This window comes from Amphiura filiformis, chromosome 8, assembly GCF_039555335.1.
Source record: "Amphiura filiformis chromosome 8, Afil_fr2py, whole genome shotgun sequence".
In the NCBI taxonomy this organism is placed as follows: domain Eukaryota; kingdom Metazoa; phylum Echinodermata; class Ophiuroidea; order Amphilepidida; family Amphiuridae; genus Amphiura; species Amphiura filiformis.
In genome coordinates this window covers 69,753,283-69,773,527 of record NC_092635.1, presented here as the reverse complement: position 1 = coordinate 69,773,527, position 20,245 = coordinate 69,753,283, and the positions used below count along the sequence as shown (strand labels likewise).

Here is a 20,245-nt window from a genome sequence, read left to right as displayed (position 1 = left end):
ACACCTTTGCAAACTTCCAAGTCTAAACTTCCTATCTCTTGACAACGTATGCAGTTTGAGTAGGTTACTACATTTTGTAAACATGCACTAAAATTGATAAGCCTCCCATTCTTGAAATTGAAAATGACTTTCTTTCTAACCTGAATGTTGCAATGATATTAAAATACTTATAAGGTGCTAATATTACTTATCTGGTTTAATTATCCAATCAAAACCATTCCATATTCATTCACCCACACACATTGTGATTTTCAGTATCCCGGCGACATACTTCCCAATGTTGTATGTTGCCCAAGTGGGTATATTTTTATAGCAAATCTATAGCCATGGGGGTTGGTTTTTCACAGATAATCCTTAGACATGGGTCCATGTTTTAAAAAACAGCCAAAATGTGGTAGATTTTCCAAAAATATTTCTAATAAAAGAGCAAAATTTTAAGTATAGATATATTACCCTTAGAAATGTGGTAGGGTATTGAAGCTTGGGCAGCACACCCTATTAACAGATTATTCACATACTACCCCCGCCTCAAATCAACAAGGGTAACCTGTTTTTCACATTAATTTTATAGGGATCACCAGTCTCGGAATACATCTGCCAGGTCCAGGCTACATCGGAGTTGGGAATTGAGATAACCTATGAGTTGATTGATGCAGTATTTTTCACCATTGATACTACAACTGGAGAGATTACAACAACTGCTGCATTGGACTATGAAGAACAGCAGCAATATGTGGTATGTATTCATACCTTTATCTGGCCTAGCAATAATTTGTTTATACCTCATAAATATGTGTGTTATTATTAGATCCAGGCACTTAACAAATCTCAGAATCTGTGTTCCCCATCCACAGCAGGAACACTCTTAACCTCATGGGTACTACCACCTGTCATACTATTGTCCTCTAAGAACTATTTTGATTGGTCACAAAGAGGCCTATATCATATATTGAGCCAATCAGAGATGTGGTATCATCGGCAGAGTGCTACACTATCGTAAATGCAGTAGAATGTAATAGCGGCCTTTTGTAAAACACATATTATTTGCAGCACATCCCCTCATTGTAAAGTGTTGACGTTCTGTATTACTTGCCTGATGGCCACTAAGCTAACCCAAGATATCACCTTTACATGTAGGTGGGTGTTTTTCTAGTGTTTATTGGTTAAAAGTAAGTACATTTATTGAAATGTTGCAAATGGCAGCTATTATATTCTTCTGCACTTACGATAGTGTAGCACTCTGCCAACGGTATTAGATTGCCCAGTAGGTCTGAAGGGGATTCTTCTTCTTCTTCCTGAAGAGTACAGTCCAAGAGTGTTCTTTTTGCAGTGTTAAGCTTAAAGGTGCCAATAGATTGAAAAGTGTTCTTGAAGTTTGGTAGCTCAACCCCAATCTCTTAATCCTAACTCTAACCCCAACCTTACTCCTAACTTTAATATCTTGGTGTGGCTCAGTACAAATAACCATATGGGGACGTGCCACAAACATGGGTAGCATTTTCGGCCTTTTGGAATATCAATGACCCCTTTTTCCAAGCCAATTTTGGCATATGGATAGGTCCTTTAAAAAAAATTTCGGCTGACAATTTTTGGTTTTGGTATATCGATGGGATCAAATTTCTTAATATATTGGTATATTGATGGGTCCACTTTCAAATTCTCAGCGGCACACCCCTTTCAAAACCAATGCAGTGTTTCTAACATCTTGTTTGATTTATTTTTCTTGTTTTCTTCACACAGCTTTTAGTTGCTGCAAGCAATGTAGGTGGGATCACTTACAAATATGTGACAGTCAATGTGAATGACATCAATGATAACCCACCACAATTTGACTTGGTAATTACTGATTTATTATTATAACATTTGTTACCCTGATGTGGCAGTGATGTCACTGCACATTTCATTTGGACGCAGCTTCAAATTTCCAGTGTTCACTAAAAGGGCTAGCGTACAAACACACACACACTTAAAGACACTACTTTAGAAACATGTGTGAAACAGATACCTCAACATGTTGACATCACTGCCACATTGGGGTGAAAAATACTATAGTCACATAATTTAGCTAAATAATTATCATGGTTAAATACATTAACGTTTGTGTTAGTAGGAACGCATTGAATTAAATTTAATATTTTAAATATGAGAATCACAACCCATTTTCAGCTGATTCAAAAATGAACACATGTATAACCTTCTTGAAACTCTCATGCATGAATATCATAAACCCTACTCTAGTTTGGAAGTATAATTTAATTGTTGGTATCTTTTCTAGGTGTGTTGACCACTTAGATGTGTTGATTCAAGGGGGCAACCAATTTTCAGTTTTTAAATTTTACTTTGGCATAAAAATATTTCCCCAGTGGTACCCTTCCCCTTTCCCCTTGTCACACTTTGGCTGCACCCCATGTCTTTTAATGTACCCCATTAGAGTTGGGCGACTATCACTTTTTTCCTAGTCGACTAGTCGGCAGCAAATAGTCGCGACTACGACTATAGTCGTGACTATCTGTGGTTAAAATTGGACTGAAAAATCGGGTGAAAGATTGGTGGCAATTTAGTATTTATAATGCATGATTACAGGACCCGTGATTGCCGGCATCGCATCACAGTTTGCTACACAAACCAGCACTGTTGCGATACAAATTGCTACACTGTATCGCACGCTTGCGATGCAAATATTTGACTGTAAAATGCTGTAATATAGGCCTAACTTTTCTGTTCAATTAAATTCACTTGCCACTTTCCAGCAACAGCACAAGAAACTTCATATAATTTCTCAAACCTTCAATATTCCAATAGCGATCTTCGTTCGTTTCCATGTTTTGCTGTGCATGAAAATATGTAAACATGCCGGTACGGCAGTGCATATTTTCCATGGTATGCTCATGAAGGTGTTGCATCGTGCATGTACGATTAACTTTCACCTCCGACCTACGTCACCTGACCTCATCTAGACTACTGCATTTGTCGCTACAGGGGTGGCATTGCAACATTACGACTGTTTGTCAGCTAATTTGTTTATTTTCCTGTTGCTTTCTAAATATTCTGTTACCACAATAAGCATAGCTTTTTGAAATTACGTGAAAAGTACTTCTAATCTAATAATATTTTCCTAAATTTTCCTTTTGGAAAACACTTCTCGGAAGTTCTCGCTGTTTCTTTCCAAAGTTAAAATAATCTCATACCTTCAGTAGTTGGTACAAACACCCAACCTGGGTCTGTACATGCACGCTATGATACTGCTACACCTGTTATCGCTGCATAAATTATAATCATAATGAGATGTTCGACAGTTCTAAGTAATTTGAGTTTTTTGACGGCTTTTATCTTGTGGGAAAGTAGTTCGACAACAAGTCAATAACACCAATTTAATGATGATTTATGGACTTTATGATTACTTGTTGGTTAGTGTTACTATTGGTAAGACAATGACTAACATTTTTCACATTTTTCGCAGTTTGTTAGTATTTGGTTGGTTTTGGTGCGAATAACTGGCACTTTTAAAGTAATTTTTTAACACAAAAATATGCTTGCATTAGTCGACTTTTGGTTTCAATAGTCGTAGTCGCGACTATCAGTAATAGTCGCGACTAACGACTATTGGCGACTTAGTCGCCCAACTCTATACCCCATAGCATTAACACATTCCTGCTGTCATTTAAAGCACTGTTATTTGATTATGGTCTACCCTGCAGGGAAACTGACTAAAGCCATGATCACACTGGTGTCTACCTCTGTGTTAGTGTAATATGGAAGTAGTGCAAGGTCATCCTTTAACACAGATACTTGTTCACACAGTACATACATTTTAAATATTTATATAGTACTGCTACATTTAGAATGAAGCGCTCAAAAAACAAAGCAAAAGGGGGGAACGTGTGACCACCCCACCTTTTGGCAAAATGACCGATTTTTCCCTTCCCACTGAGCTTAACACCAAGTATACCATGTTAAAATAGCATTGCTAGAGGTAACACTGACTGGTCGCTTAGTGTTAGCTCACAATCACAGAGATTTCTCTGTGGTAAATTCTTTGTGATAAGCTTCCTGTTTGTTAACACAATACTTGTTCAGACTGGCACTACCTCTAAGCTACCTCAGAGGTAGCCTTGTGTTAGCCGAACACAAACTTAACTCTAAGTCCATCTGAACAAGCCTAGTATTAGGGGTTAATAATATCAATAATTGGGGAATTAGTGGTTACTTTTCAGATACAGAAATCAGACTATAAATACAGAAATAATAATATGTATATGTAGTTGTTGGAATTATTTCATAATTTTTATCTTGTAATATCTTGCTTTATGTGACAGGATTCCTATACCTTTACAATTGAGGAAAATGCAGCCAATTCGCCATGCCCACCACAGTTTGTTGGTCGTGTGCATGCAACAGACGTGGACACTGAACCAGATTATGCTGATGTTAGATACGAACTAGATGGTATGTCTAGGATTTTCTGATAACTTAATCTTAATCTAGGCATTTTAGATTTAAATCTAATACTTAGCTTAAACTTACTTGAATTGTTTTTGGCAAGTAGAATATGAACTGACAAACAGATTCTCATGCTTTAATACTTTTGCTCATTTGTAAATTAATGCTCTGCGTGCTAGCCATGCGCTTCAACATAAAAAATCCAAGATTTGAAATATTTTCTGAAAATAACAAGAGCTATCTTAAGAACCACTGAACCAATACTAGGCTTGTTTGTACTCATTTTAGTGCATTTTCCATGTTCCAAATATGGTCATGAAAATTTACAATTCTGAAATTTTTGAATTTGAATTTTTGTTTAACTTGTCGTCTGCATTCGACACCCGCGTGGAGAGAGTTAAGATAAGTGGAGGAAGAAACATGCATCATGTACTTGAACATATTAAACATTGAATAAATTGTTCCATGATTAATGCTAGGGTGAAGCATAATATGTTTTAATGAAAGATGAAACATATTTTTTTGATTTCATGATTCATTTGGTAGATTCCTAAGGTTTACATCTGAATCCACTCGCATAAGTATGCGAAAGCCATCTTAGCGCATAGCCGTACGTGCCAGGCCTTTTTTACAGGCCTTTTTTTAGTTATTAAAAAAAGTGGCCACATGCAGGCAGAAAACAAGTAAAGTGTGCTAAAAAGACTTAGGAACCACTAAAAAGCTAAAAACACTTAAGAACTAGACTTGTTTGTACTCATTTTAATGCATTTTTATGCTGGTTCAAAATATGGTAATGAAAATTTATATTTATGTAATATTTGAATTCTTAAAACCAAATTTGAAACTTGCCATCTGCATACGACACCTGCGTGGAGAGTTAATACTCTACAAAATGAAGTCAATTCTAAGACGACTTGTTTGTACTCATTTTAATGCATTTTTTATGCTGTTTCAAAATATGGTCATGAAAATTTATATTTATGAAATATTTGAATTCTTAAAACCAAATTTGAAACTTGCCATCTGCAGTCGACACCCGCGTGGAGAGTTAATACTCTACAAAATGAAGTCAAATGTAAGACACTGAAAATGATAAAATGTATTGTTCATTGTCTACTCAGGTAAAGTCCAGAATTTTCAGATTGATGCAGATACAGGTGACATACGAGCAATAAGCTGTATTGATCGCGACACCGAATACAAGGATGGACCTGCCGTATTTAATGTTATTGCTGAGAATACAGATAGAAATATAATGATAAATTGTATTGTTCATTGTCTACTCAGGTAAAGTGCAGAATTTTCAGATTGATGCAGATACAGGCGACATACGAGCAATAAGCTGTATTGATCGCGACACCGAATACAAGGATGGACCTGCCGTATTTAATGTCATTGCTGAGAATGCAGATAGAAATATAATGATAAAATGTATTGTTCATTGTCTACTCAGGTAAAGTCCAGAATTTTCAGATTGATGCAGATACAGGTGAGATAAGAGCAATAAGCTGCATTGATCGCGACACCGAATACAAGGATGGACCTGCCGTATTTAATGTCATTGCTGAGAATGCAGATAGAAATATAATGATAAAATGTATTGTTCATTGTCTACTCAGGTAAAGTCCAGAATTTCCAGATTGATGCAGATACAGGTGAGATAAGAGCAATAAGCTGCATTGATCGCGACACCGAATACAAGGATGGACCTGCCGTATTTAATGTCATTGCTGAGAATGCAGATAGAAATATAATGATAAATTGTATTGTTCATTGTCTACTCAGGTAAAGTCCAGAATTTTCAGATTGATGCAGATACAGGTGAGATAAGAGCAATAAGCTGCATTGATCGCGACACCGAATACAAGGATGGACCTGCCGTATTTAATGTCATTGCTGAGAATGCAGATAGAAATATAATGATAAAATGTATTGTTCATTGTCTACTCAGGTAAAGTCCAGAATTTTCAGATTGATGCAGATACAGGTGAGATAAGAGCAATAAGCTGCATTGATCGCGACACCGAATACAAGGATGGACCTGCCGTATTTAATGTCATTGCTGAGAATGCAGATAGAAATATAATGATAAAATGTATTGTTCATTGTCTACTCAGGTAAAGTCCAGAATTTTCAGATTGATGCAGATACAGGTGAGATAAGAGCAATAAGCTGCATTGATCGCGACACGAATACAAGGATGGACCTGCCGTATTTAATGTCATTGCTGAGAATGCAGATAGAAATATAATGATAAATTGTATTGTTCATTGTCTACTCAGGTAAAGTCCAGAATTTTCAGATTGATGCAGATACAGGTGAGATAAGAGCAATAAGCTGCATTGATCGCGACACCGAATACAAGGATGGACCTGCCGTATTTAATGTCATTGCTGAGAATGCAGATAGAAATATAATGATAAATTGTATTGTTCATTGTCTACTCAGGTAAAGTCCAGAATTTTCAGATTGATGCAGATACAGGTGAGATAAGAGCAATAAGCTGCATTGATCGCGACACCGAATACAAGGATGGACCTGCCGTATTCAATGTTATTGCTGAGAATGCAGATAGAAATATAATAATAAATTGTATTGTTCATTGTCTACTCAGGTAAAGTCCAGAATTTTCAGATTGATGCAGATACAGGTGAGATAAGAGCAATAAGCTGCATTGATCGCGACACGAATACAAGGATGGACCTGCCGTATTTAATGTCATTGCTGAGAATGCAGATAGAAATATAATGATAAATTGTATTGTTCATTGTCTACTCAGGTAAAGTCCAGAATTTTCAGATTGATGCAGATACAGGTGAGATAAGAGCAATAAGCTGCATTGATCGCGACAATCGAATACAAGGATGGACCTGCCGTATTTAATGTCATTGCTGAGAATGCAGATAGAAATATAATGATAAATTGTATTGTTCATTGTCTACTCAGGTAAAGTCCAGAATTTTCAGATTGATGCAGATACAGGTGAGATAAGAGCAATAAGCTGCATTGATCGCGACACCGAATACAAGGATGGACCTGCCGTATTTAATGTCATTGCTGAGAATGCAGATAGAAATATAATGATAAAATGTATTGTTCATTGTCTACTCAGGTAAAGTCCAGAATTTTCAGATTGATGCAGATACAGGTGACATAAGAGCAATAAGCTGTATTGATCGCGACACCGAATACAAGGATGGGCCTGCCGTATTTAATGTTATTGCTGAGAATGCAGATAGAAATATAATGATAAAATGTATTGTTCATTGTCTACTCAGGTAAAGTCCAGAATTTTCAGATTGATGCAGATACAGGTGACATAAGAGCAATAAGCTGCATTGATCGCGACACCGAATACAAGGATGGACCTGCCGTATTCAATGTTATTGCTGAGAATGCAGATAGAAATATAATGATAAAATGTATTGTTCATTGTCTACTCAGGTAAAGTCCAGAATTTTCAGATTGATGCAGATACAGGTGACATAAGAGCAATAAGCTGTATTGATCGCGACACGAATACAAGGATGGGCCTGCCGATTTAATGTTATTGCTGAGAATACAGATAGAAATATAATAATAAATTGTATTGTTCATTGTCTACTCAGGTAAAGTCCAGAATTTTCAGATTGATGCAGATACAGGTGAGATAAGGGCAATAAGCTGTATTGATCGCGACACCGAATACAAGGATGGGCCTGCCGTATTTAATGTCATTGCTGAGAATGCAGATAGAAATCCTGATCAAACTGACATTGTGCAGGTTACGGTACAGATAGAGGATTTGAATGATAATAGCCCTGTGTTTGACCCAGATAAATATGTTGAGTCTATTGAATTCCTTGAGGCTGATCAGTACATTACTACAGTGACAGCAACAGATGCCGACAAGGTTAGTGCTTCTGTTTAGGTCAATATTTCGGGATTCAATCATGTTTCACTGTTGTTCATCACCATTTAACAATGATGCGTCTGCACCATCTGCATGGTTTACTTCGCGAGGGCAGCTTTGTTAAACAGTGATGAACAATGGTGAAACATGATTGAATCCCTTTCAACAATGAAAACAAGTTAAAGGGCGTCTAATTCACATGATTATTTCATGAGGAATGTCAGATAGTCATTCAACCTTAAGCCTACAAGAAGATTGGTGATTTCTCTGTTGATATCACTGAGCAATGAAACTACAAAATAAAACGGCAATGTTTAGCCGCTATCTCTCCAACATGTAAACCAAGTTCCAGGCATGACAAATTTTATTCGCTCACACGTAACGCATATGCACGCTTCCGTTAACTTGCGTTTGCGTCACGCGTGACTGGAAGAGTGAGAATTCATCACAGATTAATGTTTGGCTCCTGTACAAAGGTATAGGAAGAGTTGTTGAACTTTGAGTATGTTGAGAATCGTAAATTGAACAAAATAGTTTCAGGATTGCTTTATTTGAAGTTACACTATGTGTGCACTCAACATGACATAATGCCTGGGGGAATGAGGGATGTGTGGTGCAAAAGTTTTATAACATATGTTCTGAAGGATCTGATTTGTTGTAGTGAACTTAAGGAATTAGTTTGGAATAAACAGAGGGTCTGATTTTAAACAAAACAATAAAACTAAAAATCAGGAATTAAGTTGCTTATTGTGCAGCCAGAAATCCATTCCAAAAATAATTGGATCTGAAACAATATTCTCAATGCTCTTATAGAGTAGTGCGACTTGCTTTGGAGCAAAATATGTTATGGATTTATCAGGAATTTGTGGAAATGGAGGTTTTGAAGAACTGGAAGTCAAATGCTAACATTAATAATCCTAACCTAAACTTACCCCGAAACACAATATTTTGATTTAAACATTAACAAATTAAAAGAATTTGATTATTTTGTAACAAATTGTATATTAATTTTGTCTTATTCAGGATATGAATGGAGATGTATTCTACCTGTTTGATGATAACCAGGAAAATGAAATCATCTTTGAATACTTCAGAATTGATAAAAACACAGGAGATATACACACAAGAAAGGTGGAGTTCCCAGAAGAACCAAGTGAATATTTGGTATGTATTGACACAGAAAAAAACACAGATATATATGAGGCAATTACGTACGACTGACCACATTGGCAATGTAGCTTGCAATTCTCTAAGACATGCCTAGTCAAAGAACTTATAGAAAGTTGCTGACCACATTGACCCAAAACACACCATATAGTCTTTAGCATCAGTCAGGAACACATCTCTATGGTGCAGTATCCTAATTAGCCTACATCTACATTAACCATCACAGCCAGAATCACCTTCCAGAGTTTTACCGTAAAACCTCGTCTACAAGCATATAGAGTGTTTCTGATGAAAGCTAAATTAATCCAGGCACCATTATGGAGTTTGAGCAAATAAATTAAAGATCCAAGCATATACAAGCAAGTATTATTGTAAGACCAATCTATTGTATTGGCAAATTTACGCATGTATCGTATTAATTTAGTTTTCATCAAAAACACTATATATGCTTGTAGACGAGGTTTTACGGTATATGGGTAAACCAGGACAATTTGGCTTTTTTTTTTTTTGTCAAGAATAATTTCATGGCTACCTCATTTTCCCCAGGAGATTGGTTTTATGATGACACTGTAGGAGACTCAAATTTTTATTGTTGTACTGGAATCTAGTACTATACCAATTGAGCTAACTTGACCGGGACCCTAAAATGAGATGGGAAAACTTGGTTGTTTAAAGGGTTTCTATGGGGGTATTTTAATATGATTGAAAATCATAGGCGTAGATCCCGGGGGATGAGGGGATAAATCCCCCCCCCCAATATTTTGCCAGGGGGATGGTCCATACAATCATTCCCCCAATGTTGACGCCTGTATGTGGGTTTCTGACCAAATTTACCTCATATTTGGCCATTTTAGCCCCAAAAGTGCCAATTTTTTCGCACTTTGCGCGAATATATTCCACTTTTGCACCATATTTGATCATTTTAGCTTCAATATGGTATATACGATATACTTATTTGGTCGCCAAAAGGTGCTGGATTTACTATACTTCAAGAATTGTTTTCCAACCCCATCCCCCCAAATGTCAAAAAGAAATCTATGCCACTGTTGAAAAAGTTGTTATATAATCAGTGCTTGAAATAAGTCAAAATCTTCAAGGGCCACATGGGTTTTGGGTTTGAAATGTACAGGCCCTCATCAATTTTCACTTTTTAGATTTGAATGTTACACTGATCCACATTTTGTGACTCTTTATAAGAATTCAGACTTGCACATCAACTACAGATAACTGGAAGGGTTGATGTTGAAGTCAGGACTGAATCTCTCTTTCTGACTTCAGTGACAAAATTAATGCTTATGGGCATTGATTTGAAGCACTGCCAAGCAAATTTGAGTTCTGATAAGCATGCAATATCCTGAGACAATACATTTTTTCTAGTTGACCTAATGGTAATACTATATCTTTATAATTATTTAGGCCACCTTAATTAAATCCTGAGTCTCAAAGCTTGTGAGAAATTGAAAACCTAATGCGGAATGCATTTTTTTAACTTATTTATTTATTTATTTTTTTAATGTGTCAGTACAGGCTTTGGGATAAGCATTTTGTGCAGAAAGTATGCAATGTCTGTTGTTAAAATAGTAGACAAATAAAGTCACTGCTATAAAATAATTCTTCTTTGTATTGAAAATTTAAAAACTTGTTGAAAACTTGAAATCAAATAGAAATTTTGAGTTTAAATTTCGCCTCTTTGTTTAAAAAAAGACAAAAAAAAACACCTGAATTTCTTATTTTCAAAGAGGACTACACGCACAATTTTAATAACGCACCTGGCAGCTTTGATACTCAGGATTTAATTAAGATGGCTTTACTATATCTTTATATTGGCAGATCAATGTACAAGCCTTTGATAAAGGTTCACCTAGTAATGAGGATGATGCACTTGTTCAAGTTATTGTAGGCAACCTGAAAGATCCCTACTTCAAACCAGAGGATAGAAGCCAAAGGTGAGACATAAGTATATAATGGGCTATTCCATTTGAAATCCACACTACCCCTGTGGAAAATTTGGGAAATATCTTCCACAGAGTGAGTATGAATTTTAAATTGAATTAGCACATTAGGCAGCTCCATTTGAATTTCATACCCCCCCCCCCCCCGGAGCAAAATTCAACCTGAATCTTACACAGAGGGAGGGTGAGTTTCAAACTTCAAGTTATGTTCTGTTGACAGAACAAAATTACAGCACAGTAGGAGTAATGTCATATACATAATCATGCATAAATCGCAAAATTTGCAAATGACATTAAAAATCAACAAAATCTGTAAAAAGGAATATGAATACTGCATTTTAACTTGAGAGGCCACTTTGTGAGACAATCAAGAATCTTTATGCAATTATTAATTTTGAGTAAAAATGCAGCATTGTTACATTAGTCAGACTATATTATAAATATAATATTATGCACCTTATCTGTTTTTGCCCAATACCATTGTTCTTGAATATAATCATGTTATGCACCTCTTTGAATATTTGTTTAATATCAGCTACAACTTTCATACTTTTGTTTTACATATCATCATTCAGTATCATCTTCATCATTACCACCATTCCTGCCATTTTGTTGTACTTATTTGGACATCATCATGAGCTGTGGATATATCATTTTTTGACATGAGGTATGTTAGCTAAGTCTACACAGCTTTTGTGACCATATGCATATTTCATATAACTAAATACAAATTGACATAAAGATATTGAAAAAAAACTTTGGTAATGAAACCCCAGCAAACACATAATGCTATTGAAATAGTTTTTTTACATATAAAAAATTTCACGGCCTTCATTAGCCCAACATTAAAATGTTATTAAAATGTTTTGACCAAACTAAAATATGTTTATAACATGTTTATAATGTTTAAAATATCTTTGTGCTTGCTGAGACTAAGTTTTGTTGAAATTATTGATGAACCATTTTTATTAAACTGGATGTCCTTGTCTTCCTGATAAAAGATTGAATGTTAGTTTTTGCAATTGTTAATATGTGACCATCCACCACAACTGAGCCCTGATGTCTCCAGTGCCACTATTGAGATATGCTCCATGAACTTAACAATAAACAATAGGAAAAAAAGGATTTATGGACTGTTTTGTTGATTTTTCACTACTTAAATGTCAAGTACTATAGACATGATATACATCATTTTAAAGCTAATTTCAAACAGAATATTTTGGTTGAATATCTCAAAAATGATGAGCGGCGACTTCAGGGCTCAGTTGTGCGGGATGGTCACATATTGTACCTAGGGCTGCACACAATCAGGAAAAAATAACCAGGTGCCAAAGGCAATTGCCTTGGGTGCCCAAGCCTTTGCTTTGGTGCCCCTCAAAATGTGTAACTTTAGATGTATTTAGCCTTGGTGCCCTAGCAGGTCATAGCAGAATTGCTTGGCTGCCCTCGCAAATGGCAAAATGAACTTTTTTCCCTGCACAATCCATAGACCATTGACTTAATCTGAAGTATTGCCGGCCTTTCAATCAATAGAGGGGGTAGTTACCACTATGTTACGATAAACACACAATGTGAAATTGTCAAAATGGTTCACTATTTGTGACAGGAAAAAGGCCATTCTTGAACCACAAGTCTCGCCTGCCTTTGTGACCACCTGCTTATGTGGTACTTCTGAACAATACTCAAATACAGGGAGTGGCATGGCACCACCAGGAACTCAAAATGTTGAATTTTTAAAAATACCCAAATAACTATTAGGAATAATAGTAGGAGTAATAGCCCTGAAGGGGAGAGTGCATTAGACACATCAGCGCAAGTGCATTATTTTGTCCAATTTCTCGAGCAACAAGTAATACAAGTTCATTAACCTATTTCATACACAAGAAGCAGAAAAAACATGTTATTTTTCTGTTTTTAAAACGTATCACTCAAAATGTTAGAAAATAGTAACAAATATAAATGTATCAACCCGCCCGAAAAATGAATCAATCCAACGCGAACACGCTGTGAAACACTGCAACGTAAAATACGCTGGAGTGCACAATATCACAATCAATGCATGTTTCAGTATTTTTCTAACCACTTTTCTGATTGGCTGCTTTGATATAGGAGTGTATGAATTCATAAACAATTGCAATTTATGATGTCATATAAACTATAACAGAATAACGCTGGACATTTTGTTAGAATCCTATTTCTACCACTTCTAAAGCTCAGATCATGAAATGTAATTGCTGGGAACTGTCAAACCCTGAAGCAGCTCTATTATAGGAATGCACTGTGGTGGCTGATGCACTTACGTCTTTGTGCCGTTGAGCCAGAGCTCTCTAGATATAATCATTCATGTGGCAGCACAAGTGGACACACAGTCATTGATATGCTTATCATCTCCTCAGTTTCTTAAACTCAGAACCCATAGTGTGTCATTCACAGCCAGATCTTTCTCATGCTTTGGACCATAAGAATGGAACAAACTTCCCGTCCATATTAGAAATGCTCAGACTGTTGGTATTTTCAGGAAGCTGCTAAAATGCCAACTGTTTCAACAAGCCTATCAATTTAATTTCTTATGTACCTTTGAACATTAACTTTTCGTATATTGGCACTTTATTAATTTTTTATTGTTGTTGAAAGTTATTATACTTAGTTCTCTGGGTTGAAAGGATGAACAAATTTTAATTTTTCCCTAGAGCAGCCAGCGCACATAAACGTTAAAAAAACCGGTGCATCTGGTACGGTATGTAAGACTGTAATACTAGCATGACGCTCTAACCAACTGAGCCACATTTGAACCTAATACCTATAGATTTATATCTTCCATTCTTCTTCAGAGTGCCTCTGTGGCTCAGTTGGTTGGAGCATTGTGCTAGTATTACGAAGGTCGCTGGTTCGAATCCGGCCAATTTTATTGTTGTACATCTATTATTAACTTTTCAATTTGGTTTCTTTCTGATTACTACAGGTTAGAGCTTATTGAAGGTGACCCTGAAGCCTGTGCTTACATTAAGCTTCCTCTGTTCAATACCACTCTTGGGGTGTTATATGAGATCGTCAGTAGCACAGGTACATGAAATAGTTCAAACATACCGTATTTCGTCAAATAGTCACCCCCCTCAAATAAACGCCCCCCACCACTTTTTTTTCAACCAAGATGTTTCAAAAATTCCGATATTTCCATGCTATCTTGTGTAGTAAGCTTACCAAGTTGCTCACATGGTCGCGAGTAGCAGCAATAAATGGCGAAAATCTGCATCCGAACCCGGAAGTGAACCAAAAGTCAGTGTCAAAAGGTCATAGTTCGTCATTTTAGCGTGACTTTTAAGCTTACCTAATGATTTTAACGTGAATTTTCATGCTAAAAATGACCTCTAATAAACGCCCCCCCTTGGGAAAATGTAACGCCCCCGGGGGCGTTTATTCGACGAAATACGGTATTCAAATCGTACTGACTGTATTATTATTATTGGACAGCATTTTTGAAGCACCTTATCCAAAGAGATCAAGGCACTGTACAAACAAACTTAAAAGCTACATCTAAACTTTTAAGTTGTATGAATATTTCTCAGACAGAATATGTGCATTAGAATGCAACCTGTACATTCTGCAAGTGTATGAGGCAGTTATACACACATGACTAATCTGTGTAATTAAAGCCATATTATAACATTTCTGTAAAAATAGATTAGTATTTATTTTCCATAAAATGTTAGCTTTTACTGTCAGATATGTCCCCTTTTCATTTTGAGCCGAACAAGTGAGGTAAAGCATAGAAAATTGGAATTTACTACTAGCACCCATGCATGTTACTCCCGCAGTTGTAATACGGTACGACCCTCGGGGTGTGTGTGTATATGTATCCCGCACGTCGTGTACGTACTGTGCATACATGTTCGACTAATATTTCCACCTTAATAATAAAATAGCCGGTTCCATCGTTTTATTCAAAATCTCGGATTTTGACAAAACTACAGCACCTAAAGTCTTGATATTTGCAGAGTTTCTTTATTGACTAAAGTACATTACAATCGTGTAAAAAACAGAATAAATTAGGGGCGTTCTCCTCAGCAAATGTTATAATATGGCTGTAACCAACCACATGACACAATGTTGTATAAGAAGCATGTCTGAGCTTCTGTGAAGTATGTATGTGACGCAACTTAATGCAAGCAGCTGAACAACTGCGTCCAAGAATTAATTATACTAACAGTAATAAAGGGAACAATAGTTTATCATGTGTGCATTTTGCTCTGGGTAGTCCATATTTGTTGCAAAATATCCTATGTACCTCAAACAATGGGAAGGAACCACAGTAAACCCAACACATTGTGGTGCCCCCTCTTTGTGCACATTTAGCACTATTTTTAAGATCCTACCCTCTTCCATTCTTACTTCATACCAGCAGTCCCAGCATGCAATTTAAAAATTGTTTTCACAATTGCTACTAGTGACATAGCAATAAAGTTGTCTTCAATTACGTCAACTGCTAGACTATGCCATATTCGATTTTTGATAAATAAAAATATGTTATTTAATCATTATGGACGCATTCAGTTGAACTCGAAATTATACTGATATTATTACATCAAAATACTAGTAAATGGTTATGAAAAGGTTTAAGCCTACATAATTATATTAGTGATAGTAACATTAAAGTATACGTAGGCTTATTGAATGCAACATATTATAATGGCGCTTCAATACTGAACATTTCTGATTTTAGAATCTATCAGTTTAATAATCGCGAAAACCCGAGTTAAAAATCGACTATGAACATTGCATTTTTAACAGGACTTTGACCGGGGACTTAGTCCCTAACACACACTGTTAATCATACTTGTTTATCAATCCAATTTAAGCGCACTCACAAAGCCTGTACGTACAAGACGTGCTCACGCACCTAGTACACAAAGTGCCACATAGTTGTGTACAATTAGAGAATAACGATAGAAATTTTATTTTGCCTATCCTCTACCGTGTGATAGATTTGACAGGCAGGTCCAATATTTTGAGTAGTGGATGCGGCGCAGCCGTATCCACTACGATAAAAATATTGGACCTGCCTGTCGCCTATCATAGGTAGAGGATAGGCAAAATAAAATTCCTATCGTTATTCTCATTCTTAGTCAGTTAAATATTATTTTAATAACTGTAAACAATTTTTAAAGCAAAAACTAAGTTACCGACGTAAAAACGACCCTCTTTATAAAATGTACGAAACTTGTTTACAACTTCATGTATTCTGTTGCGCAGTACTGCTAAGCGCGTTCGCGTATTCCGCACTAGTCTCATGCATCCAGCGCGATACATACGCGCACCTCTACACACGTGTTACGCATTATCAAGACGCATGATGACGTTGGGGTCGTCTACCGCCTGATAGACGGCACCCGAAATCATGCGATTGTCCAATCAGAAATGTGTCTACGAACTAGACCACTCCCACTGACTAAGAATGTAGTTATCAATGGTAATGCCATATCCTGGAGGATTTAAACCATAACGAGATCTGGGCGACCAATCACAAGCCAGATCCATTTAAAGATGCATATTTACATCATGGCCAATATTAGTAGGCCAGAAATCCGACAATCTCATCCATAGACAACCGTGTTAAACCGTAATCGAATGTAAGTAGACCACTTGGGAAGCAAACAAACAGAGGGAGTACGGTGACTAAAAAGATCAGATGTGAAAATCTATCAATTGTGCACAAATTAAGTTTTAAGAGTATGCATATAAATGGGCAAGTGGACTATGGAGAAGTCTAGTTAACTGCTTGCAGCTTGATGATTTGATTTGATTCAAGTAATTTTATTTTAAAATTTCTTACTTTACAGGTAACTTTAGACTGCGGTGTCTTGGCAATGATCCTCAACTCTGCACAAATAGAGCACTTGATCGTGAGGATACAGATGGATATGCAGTGATGATTCAAGCATTTTCTAGTGCTAAACTTGGATGTTCTGTTGGAGAACCTGAACCTGGCACTGAAGGTAAGCATTGATTAACCCTAACATGACTGAACCTCATTATGAAAAGCGTTGCGTATGCATCCAGTCTAGACTGCTGCCCTCAGTCGTCAACCGTCTGGATTGACGACTGCGAAAACTATGTGGAAAAAAAGTGATGGATTTTGCAACAGGATTCCTGTGGCATAGAGCATGCGCAGTTGTGTCCAAATTGACCTTTTGACCGAGTTTGTTGTTTTTAGAAGTTCAGAGCGCGATCTTGTCACAGCGGCCAGCGGTATCACGAGCGCCACTAGTCAGTTGCGCTCTGGGCGCACAACTGAAGTCGCATTGAATAGTTTTCAGAAGTCCGTCATGATATTGGCTGTAAGATAATCAGTCGTCACTACGAAGCATACACAGTACATGCGTAGTGTAGACGGCTGATTGGAATTAGTCCAGTCCATGTGATGACATGATGCAATCAGCCTAAGTTATATATACCCAGGGAATCACTGGCCAGGCCAGTGTAACACCCATGGGTACAGGTTGGTGATCTGTGTGACATGCGAGGGGTTGAGGCTCAAAATTCGGGGGGTATTAAGTGACTTCTTTGTTCATCTGCTCTCCTTTTTTGTTTCTTCTTTCCCTTCTGATAGCAAAAAACCAAGGGTTGGGTTAGGGTTAATGACCTCCATTTGTGGTCACATGTTTACAAATAATAAAATATGATTGGATCACATGCATCATATATATTCATGAGGTTATGAATTAAGAAATAAAGGGTAATGCATTATCCTTTACACCCAAATAATGTAAAAACATAAATAATGGGTGAGGTGCAGCCGAACCCATTATTTAAATATTTTTACTGCCGAGGACACATTATTTGTGTGTAAAGGATAATGCTGCACCCTTATTTCTATTCTATTACCAGAAAATAGTGCAATTTAAAGAGAAAATATTATTTTTTGGCACAAATATTTTAAGTTGTTTACTTCAAGGTGGAGTGCGTACGCGTAAGTGACAGCGTGTATTGCGGAAATATTGCATGTGTAACCAAGCGTAATGCTGTGCGTAGAATGAATTACGGCGCTTGACCCATTGCAGAATAATGGGTTCTCACATGACAGTATTTTGAATAATGGGTCGTAAGAGTAATAAAATTGTTAATAATGGACAGGGAAGTAATAGAATGTTAAATCAAATACCAGTTACCTCAATTGAAATCAGTCACATTTGAATGATTTTGGTTTAATTCGCTGGTGCACACATTTAAATTAACACTAGTGTCAGAAATCATAATTCGCCGATTGCACGGTCATCTCAAAATTAAGGTTCTCCCCGCAAAGTATGTGTCACTTATGTACGCCTGTCAAATGTGTGTTTTAAATGCCATGTAAGCCTACACTTTGCAAAAGCCTTTTCTAGCGTTGCTAGAAAAGCGTGAGAAACAAAAATGCACTTTTTGCGTTTGCAAGGAGAACCTCCTTTTGGTAGCAAGATGGCGGATCTATGCAAAGGGCGAATATCTGAAGTTCTACCATCTCATGAGATAAGAATTACAGTTGGATAATGGTTAGAGTGAGGATTAAGTAATTATGGCTTAGGGTTGCGATCAAACGCCATCTAAAAGTTGCTCCACAGCATTTAATACTTTTATTATGTAGGCACACAGATACATATTTAAATGTTCAATGTGGTGTGCTCCTGTGTTGACAAATATCTATGCATTGCAAACAGTTTAGCAAATTATTTTGTGCAGAATATCTATGAAAAACTTACTTTCTCTTTTGTTTTCTTTTTTGAGCAGTAGCCATCCAATCAAACCAAGCTATACTTGAGGTTGTAGTAGGTGATGTGAATGATGAGGTACCAGAGTTTCAATTTGATGACTACTTGGGTGCACTTGGAAATAAATACTACATAGGAATAGCTGACGATGCCCAGTATGGTACCAGTGTCTTCAACATACAGGTAATATACATGGAAACGAGGGCGGGTAGGGTGGGTTTTCTCAATTTGATGACTACTTGGGTGCACTTGGTAATAAATACTACATGGTACCAGTGTCTTCAACATACAGGTAATATACATGGAAACGAGGGCGGGTAGGGTGGGTTTTCTCAATTTGACGACTACTTGGGTGCACTTGGTAATAAATACTACATGGTACCAGTGTCTTCAACATACAGGTAATATACATGGAAACGAGGGCGGGTAGGGTGGGTTTTCTCAATTTGACGACTACTTGGGTGCACTTGGTAATAAATACTACATGGTACCAGTGTCTTCAACATACAGGTAATATACATAAAAACGAGGGCGGGTAGGGTGGGTTTTCTCAATTTGATGACTACTTGGGTGCACTTGGTAATAAATACTACATGGTACCAGTGTCTTCAACATACAGGTAATATACATAAAAAAAGAGGCGGGTAGGGTGGGTTTTCTCAATTTGACGACTACTTGGGTGCACTTGGTAATAAATACTACATGGTACCAGTGTCTTCAACATACAGGTAATATACATAAAAACGAGGGCGGGTAGGGTGGGTTTTCTCAATTTGACGACTACTTGGGTGCACTTGGTAATAAATACTACATGGTACCAGTGTCTTCAACATACAGGTAATATACATAGAAATAAGGGCGGGTAGGGTGGGTTTTCATTTGAAAGAATGGCCGTCAAAACTATTCCGCAGTCAAATTATGACGTCGACAGCCAGTGCACACACCCTCATCGTCGGTACCGGGACAAATACCAATTAACCAAAACAAGTTATGTTAATTGTACTTATTTGACTCCCATCTTTGTTTTTTTCTGAATTCCAGGCTAGTGATGA

At 36.8% G+C, this 20,245-nt stretch overlaps 1 protein-coding gene and 1 long non-coding RNA gene across 2 annotated transcripts; both read left to right on the top strand.

Annotated features, from left to right (window-relative positions):
- Window positions 1–575: 575 nt before the first annotated feature.
- LOC140158339 (uncharacterized) lies at window positions 576–5,670 on the top strand. Its single transcript, XR_011859776.1, has 4 exons — window positions 576–736; window positions 1,741–1,836; window positions 4,317–4,446; window positions 5,562–5,670. It is a non-coding gene; the product is annotated as an uncharacterized lncRNA (long non-coding RNA).
- A 1,517-nt stretch (window positions 5,671–7,187) lies between these two features.
- Window positions 7,188–20,239, top strand: LOC140159690 (protocadherin alpha-3-like). The gene is made up of 10 exons (XM_072183185.1): window positions 7,188–7,197; window positions 7,387–7,422; window positions 7,719–7,862; window positions 8,049–8,332; window positions 9,356–9,496; window positions 11,330–11,445; window positions 14,414–14,514; window positions 17,289–17,444; window positions 19,213–19,401; window positions 20,235–20,239. The coding sequence occupies exons 1-10, from the start codon at window positions 7,188–7,190 to the stop codon at window positions 20,237–20,239; spliced, it is 1,182 nt and encodes a 393-aa protein (XP_072039286.1).
- Window positions 20,240–20,245: the final 6 nt, after the last annotated feature.

Coding starts and splice junctions, on each gene's coding strand:
- LOC140159690 (XM_072183185.1), top strand. Junction 7,423..7,718: donor TCAGATTGATGCAGATACAG/GTGAGATAAGAG, acceptor TTGTCTACTCAG/GTAAAGTCCAGAATTTTCAG. Junction 14,515..17,288: donor TGAGATCGTCAGTAGCACAG/GTACATGAAATA, acceptor CTTACTTTACAG/GTAACTTTAGACTGCGGTGT.